General features: G+C 30.4%; 1 protein-coding gene across 2 annotated transcripts in view; it reads right to left on the bottom strand.

Moving 5' to 3' along the window:
* LOC122716134 (UNC93-like protein) overlaps window positions 1-12,468 on the bottom strand; it is a 44,187-nt gene that overhangs the window by 6,278 nt on the left and 25,441 nt on the right. For both annotated transcript variants that reach the window (XM_043938934.1, XM_043938927.1), the window contains one exon: window positions 1,984-2,146. In XM_043938934.1, the coding sequence (XP_043794869.1) occupies window positions 1,984-2,146 (163 nt within the window). The remainder of the gene's footprint in view (window positions 1-1,983; window positions 2,147-12,468) is intronic.

Genomic DNA, 12,468 nt, shown 5'->3' with positions numbered 1-12,468 from the left:
ATTCAGCGCTTTAAAGCCAAAGGATGCGTGCTTCAGCCGATATTTCAGCATATCTGTGATCAGTAGTATGTATTTCCGGAGAACAATTGCACGACCTCGTATGGCCGTTACGCATCATGAACCTGCCGTTCTGTATCCGGTTTGTATCCGGGTGATCCTAGCCAAGTTTTTGTTGTTGAATCTGATGAGAATAATCATTAATGATTTTAGCGTCTATTTTTGTTACTGCGTCTTTTCCTTTTCTTTTTTTTTTTTTTTTTTTGTACCGCGGGAATTTTTATGATTAAACACGACGCGATTTAATTCATCGATTTAATGAGGAAGAAATTATAATAATAAGGAAAATTATATAATTATAATAATCATTAAATGTTTTTTGTGGAAGAATGGATATATTTTTATTATTGTAAGATGAGATTTAAGATAGTGCAAGCTTTTTGTAAAAATTATATTGCAATAAATGCGTAAAATATGCAATAATGTATGAATCATAGAATCTAGAGAAATTTTATGAATGTTCATATTACAGATTAGATTATTGTTATTTTTGATCGAGTTGTACTTGTTTGCCTTTCTTTTAAACATAATTTTGTTGTTCTTTATTAAAAAAAAAAATCTCGTAATTCAATAATCTAATAATATATTTTCAATAATTATTCTATAATGAAGTAAAGATTCGGCAAATAAATTTGAACTTTTTCAAAATTTTTTTAGAACAATGAAAAAATTAGAAATGTTAGTAAGAAAAAAACAATAGGATCATTTTAGCCATGCCATCTCATCTTACAATCCAATATTTATCCTTAATTAGATAAATAAATGAATAATAAATATGTTTATTTTTGTTTCATCAATATTGTGAATTATTTTTGGTGTATTAGCTAATCTAAAAAGATCGAATCTGTGTTGTAACTTTCTGAAACAAGCAACGCGAGAATTCTTGGATAATCGATGGATAATATTGCATCGTCATTATTGTAACCAATATTATTATACTTTTAAATCGTCGATCATGAGACCGTCGTCGTCCATTCTTAGTCTGTTCCTTCGAAGATATTCATCCTCGAATGCATAATCGGCTATTCGTAATCGATGGCCTTATCGAAATGAAGTTTCCACTCTGACAACAGGCTCGTTCATTTTCTACCGAGCGTGGGCGAGTTGTTACTCGATTGTTCTGCCTCGTGACTCGTAAATAATTGCCTCCAGTTGTTAAGAAATCGGCAAACAATATATCCTTGAACTCTTGAAAACTTGATTAACGAATTTCTGATGAAAAAAAGTTTAGTCTTTGGGTTATTAACCCCTTTATTATTAAACTCTCTTGCTAAATCTCTGTAATTCCATGTATAATTTGAAAATTATGCGTGTAATAACTTATATATTATCTTTTTAAATCTTATTTTAATTCCTTCCCATTGTTAAATTTATTGTATTGATGGAGATAAGATAAAAGAATCTTAAGGGATTATCCTTTTGGGATAGATTATACAGAATTAAAATCTATTCTGTTAAAATCTAGTCTCTTGTTGTTCTGTTAATTCTTATATAGGCCATTATGTTTTCGACATTATTCAATTTCTAATTTCATTGATTATAAATGGTAATAAAATTATAAACTTGGAACATAATTCGATAGCAAATACGATGATGATCGAATAACGATGATACAAATGGATTTGAGAATCTTTTGAATGAAAAATAATAAATTTCTAATTTCATAGTAATTCTAAGTATAAGTGCACTTTAAATACTTATTTATGTACTTACTACCTACTTGTTACCTGGATGTAAATTATTGATGCAAAGGTTAATCGATGCATGTACACACTAATTGTTATTCAATTTTCGATATCAACGTGAGGATTGATCGGAGAAAAAGAAAAATGAAATTCTTGTTCTATATACTATACTATTCGATTTTTATATATAATGCGATAAATTGGCATTTCATAGGATTTCTTGGGCGCCTTAATTACTCACTTGTGTAAAGTCTGCTCCGATGAACGCCTGCTCCATACCGATCCATATTGTGATCGGTATGAGGAGTTGCTGATAGGGTTTCTTCAGTTGATAAGCAGTTGCAGAAAGCAATTGTATACCACTGAGCTCTTGACTGTCGACTTTTCGTTGCTTCTCACCGTACCTGAAAAAAGGAAAGGGAAAATTAGAATAAAATTTATCAAAAAATTTATTCTACATCATAGAGAATCATTATATTTCTACTTTAAATATAAATATTATATTTCTAATTTAAATATAATTTAATTCTAAAATTTAATTCATTTTCTATTAAAGGAAAATCATTTTTCTTTTTCTTTATAATCGTTTGCCAATTTGATTCAATTAATCAAGATTTTTCTTGTCAGGAATGTTAATAAAAATGGAACACGATAAATATTTGTTCGTGTATATAGCGAAAGCTTTAATTTCGATCTATTTGATAATTATTTATAGCAGAAAATACGCGGAACGAAGAAAATGTGTATACAAAGTTGATGTGCGAATTATTTCGTAGAAAACGATCGGTTGTAAATTGTGTAATTTTATCATAATTGTAGCCTTAAATGCTAGAAATAATTACTAAAATGTTTCTGCAATATCACGTCACGAATCTGTACCGTAACGTCGTTTCGTAGTTTAATTTTTGAGCGGTTTTAATCCAGGAAATTGATGCAACTAAATGGTATCTCTAAATTATATTTAAGCTAGCCGACTATTATATGGCAAACATGCCACTTGTCTAGTCACTTCATCTTCGCCATCCCGTGACGCCTTTGATTATTTATTTCATATCTTTCATCAAATATAATTAAATAAAAATTGGGTAATATTATAAAAATAATTGCAGAATATTTTTTTTTTTTGTATTTTTACAATCACTGTATTAAATATCAAACGAGTATAATCCATTGATATTTTAATATCGATATTTGATCCTGATATAAGTAATATAGATATATTTCATTGATATTGATCATAAATCATAATCATACCGCGAGATCAATATACAGGTTTTTGAATCCAAGCGGAGGAGTCAGATTTTAATTTTATAGAATATTGTTAAATGGTATTAAAAAAAAAAAAAAGGCAAGCTGATTTTGATTTTCTTAGAGAAAGAAGATTTCTTTCAAATTCTCTTTGATTTAATGATCGAAAAGCAAAAATTGTGGCGGTCGTAACTTTTCCTTTTTTTAAATTACCCTCGAACAATGCGATACAATCATTATTGTCGCGTGAATTGAATAAAACTTTTGACAAATTTATATCATTGTAAATAGATTTAATACTTAGTTCGATATATTTATTTCACAATACACTTATATCCAAGATACGCCTTTCTTATGTTAAATAAGTAATCTCGAAAGCATGTGACAGTAAAACCTGTGACACGAGAGCCTTGATACTTCAGCGCAGCCGTTCAAAATATGTCTATTGCGAAATGTTGACAGGAATCAGTGAGGTAGAACGATCATAGATTGATTAACAACTAGTTGGAAAGATAGATAAGATGCAAAAAGAATTCATCGAAGATAAAAGCATTTCCTGTTTTGAAACTGTGTATTTTAAATTGTAAGATTTTTGTACTTCTTTTTGAACAAGTAATACATATATTTTTTTTTTTTAGGACTTGCAAAAGTTTATAAATATGCATTACAAAGATTGGTTTTATTCTTGATGAAATTGGCTCGAATTTCTAGTCACTTCAAAGTTACAAAAATAATAGAAATAGAGAAAGAGTTTATTTCTTAATAATTTATTTCTAATCGTTGGATATTCCGATCGTTTAGTCTCATCCTGAACAAAAGCTTCAATCTTCTTGGCAATAAACTAAAACTAGCATTTAATGAGTAATAAACTTAACGTTCATAGTACATGAAATCTTTAAAACGAACATTTGTCTTTCAAAAGCGAACCGGTTGACAGAAGAGTAATTTTACGAGTGGTACAAAATAAGATTCACGTTTCTAATATTATTTAAGAGTCGCCACATTTAAACCAGACATGGAACATCTGTATGTATACTATGAGAATATCATAACACGTGAGATAAATATAAGTAAAATTTTAGATAAGAATTATATCATGAATTCGAAAGAAACTCGGTAAAACAAAAAAAGAAAAAAAACGATATAAATATATTTTAATATTAGAAAAAAGTAGATTCTTTTTTTTCTTTTTACCAAAATTTAATCTTCATCTACAATTTTTTTTTTCTTTTTCTCGTATCGAAGATTTTACACAAATATTGTAAGATCCAAATGTTTATCCCTTTTAATTAAAACGCGATGCTCGGTCGCCGTTTATTTCCAAATAGCAAACCACGAAATAATTATTTCTCCTTCAAAAATTCCTCGGATGTATTTTATCCTACACCGTCGTGTAAAACGTATAATATATCCGCACACCTGTAAAATGGTACTTCGTTTCGCGATGAAGGCTGGTTGCGTTATATCCAGGCGAAAAACCGGTTCAAGTTTCTTTCTTTTTTTCTTTTTTCACAAATTTTTTTCACGGGAAGAAAATTTCGAATCCAATCCCGAACGGATACATCGGATATGTGCAACATAGTATATACATACCGATGGTGGGTGGATGGGGAGGAGGGAAGGGGGTGGATTTTTGTCAGATACGATCCACGGTTAACGAAGGTCGGATAATTTCGAGAGAGGGATCACGGAAGTCCCCATAACGACCATGTCCGACCAAGAAGAAGGCGAACACTCGTAAAAGAGCCGTTCAGCAGAATCCGGTAAATTATCCTTCCGCTAAATTTAGCCACGGAGCAGTTGAATACGATCTACCCCGAGGGATTCTGAACGAACCTCTCTCTCTCTCTCTCTCTCTCTCTCTCTCTCTCTCTCTCTCTCTCTCTCTTTCTCGGGGAACGAGAATTGAACGAACTGAAGAGAGGAGATTTTTAGTTTCGTTCTTCTGCCTCCAGGCCACGTTGGACAATTCGCAAACTAAATTTTAAATTCTCGCGCTTCTTAATCATTCTTCTCCTTTTTTTAAAAAAGATTGAAGAGACGTGATCAAGATGATGATCTTTTTTTGAAAGGGGAGGGATGACATGGATTATTGTAATTCTCTTTGTTGCGAGTTAAATGTTTTGTGGCGTCAATCTTTTCAAGATTGAAGAAATATTCCAAGACAATTAAAATACGAAATTATTATATATCGTAATTTTATTTGATTGCAAATTAAATTTTATATTTTATATCTTTTTCTTTTCTTTTTTTTTTAAGAGGAAAGAAATGTTTTAAAAGATGACACAAAATAGATTGCATGATTATTGTTATAATTTCTTTTGCCATTCTACTAGGTCGAAAAATTTATAATATATATTTGAATTACAATACGTTTTTAATTATTTCTGCCTAAGATTTGATCATCCGGTAGACCTCCATCTATCTTGTTTGTGCCGATCTCTTCATCAACCCGGTTAATCGAAATCCCACTGTTTTGTAACTCGTGTTACTATTGTGATCGAATTGGTAAAAGAAAGGAAAAAAAAAAAAAAAAAAAATTACATGCCATCTTCTTGACGTCAGAGATATATACAATACAAAAGAGATTCAAGAGTTGTTTGAACTTCTGATCGTAAAAAATGTTTTTAAGCATTTGCACATTTAATTAGTGTCATTATGAAATATCTTATCTGAATAAATTCCGAAGAAAAACCGAACAGTGTTGCTAAAAATGAGTCATCGAATATCATTATTAATATTATACTATATTACTAGTAGAAAAAAACGTAGAAAAAAAATATAATAGTTATTTTTAATTGTCATTACAGAGAATTTGAATGGAAACAAGTTGGAATCATCGAATTTTGGAATCATTTAATTTCGAAAATTCGATTTAATAAAGAAATAACGAAATAAAAAATCTCTCTAAAAAAATAATGGAATAAGAATCGATAAATAAACATTGTAAGTAAAATTGTGAAATTACATTGAAAAAAAGAAAAATCTTGACTGAACGATATTTGAACAGATAAACGTGGTTTTCTGAACTCGTGAACGGGAGTAAATTAATTACACACGATATATAGATGTCTGTATGAGTAATCGAAAATTCGTTTGCTCGAGGGATTTACGTAAACCCAGTTACGCGAAAATTATTCTGTTATTATTTCTTTCCTCGAATAATTTTTCATTTACAAACAAGTCCATTTATTCAAATTTATTGCCACTAAAATATGTATCGTTTTATTATTAGGACGATTGTGTTATAATGTTTATTTTAATTTATTTTAAGTCACTTCAACTTATTTAAAAAAACACGAACAACAATTTGTGCATAATTGCACGACACGAAGGTGTCGTTGTCCCCAATGCACTAATCAATGCACTATTAGATTTTTCGCTATATGTACGAACTAATTCATTAAACATTCATTGTTTATATTTCGATGTTAAAAAAAAATCAACGGAAACGTTAATACAAGTTAAGTGGATTTTTCAAACAAAAATTAAAAAATCGTTGACATCGCGTTGAAACTTTTTTGGAAATTTTCGTATCTCTGAAAGGAAGAATTAATATATGTTCAAATTATTCACAAATTCTTGTTCTTATCTTTCAAATAATCTAATCTTCTTTTCTTTTATTTGTACATTAGTATAATATTCAAACAAGTAAGTACAATTTTCCATAAAATTTTCCATAATTTTAATTTCAAAATTTGAAATTTACGAATTTATGATAAAAGCGAATTCTCCTTAACTTTGTTTAATTTCCAGAAAAGCGGAAAGTTACTGCAGAATTTTCAATTCTTCTTCAATAGATTTAGTTTTTTTTTTTTTTTTGCATTGTTCACTTCCGCATAATTGTGTACCTGTATACAGATGCAGCAATTTAGTAGGAAAAACTTAAACTGACTACAAAAAGTATTTCCATTGTATTCGTTACATCATTTGCTATCTAAAACAATTAAATCCAAGAATATCGTACACCAAGTTTATCTTGTACGTAACTACAAAAAATTTGAAATACTTTTTGAAATTGTGGAAGAATTGTGGAACATTTGACGAAAAAAAGATTCCTCGAAAAATAAACAAAAATACTCTTTTCTCAGAAAAGTGTATGGCTATAAAAACTTGATATTATAAAATTAAAATATTAATATCAAATCAAATCGTGAAATCGTGTTTATGCATAAACCTCAACAATGAGAATTGAACAAGAGTTCTATTTTTATTACAAACACTCAATTGATATCAAACCGTATCTAACCGTACTTTATTTCACTAACCCATGCACTAACAACAATCAACAGATACACCAGAAAGTAATCTTAGAGCACGGTTATTGACAAAAGATTATCGAACGTCAAATATTATTCGATCCGGACCGTGATCGTGCCACGGTACAAATGTCAATGTACTTACGCGGCAAGCAATGCACGTGAACATTCTAACTAGAATGTGTCAGCTTGTAAACATTAAACAAGTCATCAGCTAATCCAAATACATAATTCAAGAATGCCTGACTCATAGTCCGGTACTGGTTGCACTTGCGGCACTATACCAACCATTATACCTACAAACGAGTATATAATAATATCTGTATACCACGAGTATTGTACGAATGGAAAAAAAAAGGAGGAGGAGGAGGAGGAGAGAAAAGAAGGAAAGAAAAAAAAAAATAAAAAAGGAACAAATCTCTGACTGGGATCGTAAATATGTCGGTGGCTGGAATAAACTATTAGCCGCGGACCGTTAATCGATCGTAAATGTATGCATGGCGAACGGGAGGAAAACATTGCTCGCGCGAAACCGTTCGCGACGATAAAATAAGTAATAAGTAATACTTACCTAGTATAGAAGCACTTTAGAGATTCTGACGAGAACGCAAGGTCGATCGGGTTTCCGGCTACCTTGCGAAGTGCATCGGGTTATTATGGATTTAATATCGATTCGATACACGTTTGAATTTTATGGAACGTCACGTGCAACAGGCATGAATCATGTTCTCAGGGAAAACCGAATCTTTATTGCACCGATGCAGAGGAGATACAAGAGAGCGTTTCCATTCGATGGGAAACAAACAAATTGGATTGGAACAAAGATTTTTTCTTTTTTCTTTTTCCTCCTTTGGAAAATTTATCAAAGATGATGTGAATTATTATTAATTAATTTTTAGAACGATATAGAGATCGAAGGTCGTCGACGAATTTTTTTAAACTTTAATTAAACGAGGGGGGAGAAATTTAAAAAAAGAAGGGGAGGGTAATATAACAAATGGAATATAATTTCTTGAATGATGAAAATGATCGACGGTTTTTTTTTTTTTTAGAATTCATAAAGAATAATTATTATTTTTTGTTTTTTTTTTTTGTTGAGAATCAAAATGTGAAATTATTAAGTTAACGGAAAAGGTAGGTATTTTTATTTATCTATTTTCCGTAGCTATGATTTATATCGCTGTTCCACAATGCTCCATTGAATTAATGAAAGAGGCGATATCATAATTACACATTGGAAGCGTGCATAAAATGCGGCACAAATATTACCTGATGTATTCATCAGGATACCTTAATAGCAAGTATTTCATTGTTCGAACGGTTTAATGATACAGAAAGAGTGAAATTAGAGAAATGCATACGGGAACGAGCTAAGAATAGATGGTAACGAAATCGATGGTGTATGGCAATAATAACGATTTTTTAAGACGCGTATTTGAACCAGTAGGACAATTAAAATTTTATTAAGAGACGATAATGGACATTAACTGAGGCAAATTTTTAATTTCATGGATGGATTAAAGAAAATAAAAATCGTGATTGACTTAAAGGATGATTGAAATAATTATTATATATATAAGCATACAATTAATAATTATCATTAATCAATCTTCGATAATGAATTAATGAAGCGATTGAATCGCAAGTAAACATTGCCAGTTTAAAAGATGTTATAATATACCGGGATAAATTTCTTTTAAATTTTTCTTTTTCTCCTTCTTAATTGCAACACTGTGAAAAACAAGAAGCATGCGATCCACTTATAAAAAAATGTTCGAAAAATCTCCAAGAATGTATTCGAGTAAAAGAATATCGCTCTCTCGAGCAATTTCTCTCGATATTTCCTTCATATTTTTTCCTCGAATAAATTCTTCGATCAATTAACACCTAATGTTTCAACATTATTTCAACCGCAACATTTCTTTTGCAATTTTTTTCTTTTTCCAATCAATTTACACCATTCAATCTTGTTTTTTTAACATTCCGATTACGAAAAGGAATATCAAAGATGTTTCTTGATATACCACTCTTTTTATTTCATTTGCATTCTTCTTCTAAATTTCATTTGCATAATTCTTTAAAATTTAAAAATATAATAATAATAAGATAAAGTATTTATTATTCTAATATATTTCTTTTTATAGAAAAAAAAAATATAAGTTTATTTATGTCTTTCTCTTCTTTTATTACAAAGAATTGTATCGTAAAAAAACAAAAAAAAAAAAAACAAACATTATTATCATTTTGTATCATCATAAGAAGATAGAAAACGAAACTTTCTACATCTATCTATACATTTCGAAAGTTCAAAGAAAAAAAAAAAAGATTTTATAAATTTCTTTTCTATGTCCTGATTTTCCTTTATTAAATATGTATCGTCAAAATGTGTCGTCACGATTTAGTAAGAATCTATATGCGGGCAACAAATGCATTATTAATCCTTGAATTCATTTGAAGAGAAGGGAAACTTCATTATGGAATATCTTCATTATTCTTCTCTTTTTGAAAAAAAAAAAAAACTTGATAATTAACTTAACAACTGATTCAAAAATCTAAAACGTTAAATTGTAAATGTTAATATGTAGGTTTGAATTTTTTCTTTGGATGAAAAATGAAAAAAAATTTGAGACAAATAAAATGAACTAATTAATTATTTTTCAGTCTAAGTTATTATTATAACCACAATAATAATAATATTATTATTACTTATAATTAATTAATAGTTATATATTTCTTATAACTTCAAAAATTACAAAATCTTTCACATTCTTGCAAAAGAGGCCACACACACAAGCCACAATGTTGTAGCAGATTTTTATTTTAAAACTAGACAACTTAAACAAACTCTTACGGGAAAAAAAAAAAGATTCTCTTGTAACATTGTAGCTTAGTTTATCGTATCTATTGCACAAGAGAATTGAAGAGGATAAGAAAATAAAATATATATCCGAACGAGTAATGGAAGCCTTACGAATATCCTCTTTCAACATCTTACTTTACTTTCGCGAAAGATCGTTTAAAGATCGTGTATAAATATAAGTTGGCTGGTTGACGCATTTCAAAATAAAAAGAAGAGAAAATCCAGCGTCATTAAGCGCCATTACAACGTCATCCGTAGTACCAGCGGTCGTAACAATGCGGCAAGGTCAGCAAGAATCGCTTTAATCTCGCGAAGAAAGAATAAGGAGGCGATTAACAATACGTAAACGGGCCCAGAATGAATCTGATACGCTTAGATCTCGAGACGAGAGACCTCTCTCAATATCCACCATGGATACGCAGTTTCCCACTTGGCGATTCTTGCTCTCTCGGCAAGCAACGTGGAATGGCTTCTGAACCGTTATGACACACTATGGTTACCTGTTCGAACCTCGTCGCGCCGATTTGGAATGGAAACGAGAACCGAACGATAAGTCGAGAAACCAAAGCATACGATACGCCTTCGATCTAGCTACACGAGTATATTTTCCTGTTATGTAATAAAATCGGTCATTCTCGCGGTACAGTACAGGTATCGATGACCATCGATATTCCTGAAATCGATAACAGCATATTAAGATCGTATACGAAACGAATTTCATTGGGAATAATATTTAATTTGTCAATTGTAATTTTTTCGAAAGATATAGAAGATTGCTTGTTTCTTCCTTTCGTGTAATCTTTTTCGAGAAGTTTCGTTAATATCGAGTTTTAAATCCGTATAAGGAAACGTTGATGTTGAAGTATAATTCATTGCGATTTGCTTCTCTGTAATAAGATTGAATCGATAAAATAATTCATCCGGCTTCAAATTGACAAAGCGTTAAAGCTTTTTATTTCGTGGTCATTTATTTTTGAATTTGTGAAATTCATTTCGTGCGCAACAACGTAATAGAATGAACGTTGTACAATGATTCTGCAATTGACACGGCTTCTATCGTTTATTATCTAAATGGCATAGCGATTCTTATTGCAATTGTGACACTCGAGTATGCGCGCGTACGTAAAGGAAGAATTCTGTGTTTTATGAAAAGTTTTAATTAATTACAATGTAAATGTGACACGGAATGTCCTAATGCATAATGTAATCAATATGAATGAAAAGGATAATTTTGTGTGAAGAAAGTAATTAATTTTGAATCGGATACGTATAGATTCAATCAATGAAAATTTGTTCTGATTGTATCTGATTATATCATTGATTGATGGAAATCCTTGTTAAGGAAATCTTTGTAAAACTAATCGCTATACTTTGTTAAGTTGTACAGTGGAAAATTATAAGTTTTATATACGTGCTTTAATTGTTATGATTTTATGTCTCTCAAATGAATCGATATCACATAAATATCGTGAGAGTACGTGCTGATTCGGTTTTGAGATATACGCGATGAACGTGTTAATTACGTTTTTGGGACGTTCATTATATATAAAATGGAGAATGTAATAAAAAGTTGCATCATTAAATATTCAGAATGAAATATATAATAAAGATATAAAAAGCTTGAAAAACTTGAAGGATATTATTATAAGAATAAAAATGGATGTCATTAAATATTTTTAAAAATAAAAATTGGAACGAAGAAAATTGGACAGAAGATATTTTTTTTTCCTTCTTTAAATAATTTTTCTTGCCTGATCTAAGCTAAACTAGGACTCGTAATTACATTGACAATAATGTCCATACATGAATCGAGTAAATACATTTAAGTAAAAATATTCATTGTACGATCGGCATAACGACATAATTAGCGAAAAGAAAAAAGAAAAAAAACCTTAAAGTAAATATTTTCGCGCATTATATTGTCAATGGAAAAATGCCAGTTGAAAGATATACAGTTATTTCTCGCTAATTGCGAGGCCGATCGCTCGGAATCGTTTACCTCGACTCGAAATTACGAAGGATTGTGTGTGGTGATCGATTGCAAATTAATCGTTCCAAGAATTCCAATAGAATCGTGGAATCATTGGAACAAGTAATATGTTTCGCGCTAGGCACGTGGAATACAAATTGAACGTAAATATTGTGCAGGTGAATCGGCAGAGGATGAATTGGATGTTCATCGAAGTGCGGAATATCGGAAATCGAAAGTACGTCGAGTCTTTCTGATGCACGAGACGAACGCCTTTCTCTTGACGAGCATGTCTCGAGGAGAGACAAAGGAGTTACAAGTATCCACTACGTTGAAAAACATGTTACACGAACACGTCTCGCTCATCAACTCATCAAATCTTTAGTTTTA

Source organism: Apis laboriosa, unplaced genomic scaffold (assembly GCF_014066325.1).
Source record: "Apis laboriosa isolate Shangri-la unplaced genomic scaffold, ASM1406632v1 scaffold113_cov153, whole genome shotgun sequence".
NCBI lineage: Eukaryota > Metazoa > Arthropoda > Insecta > Hymenoptera > Apidae > Apis > Apis laboriosa.
The sequence above is the reverse complement of the archived record's forward strand: the minus strand, read 5'-3'. Positions and strand labels throughout refer to the sequence as shown.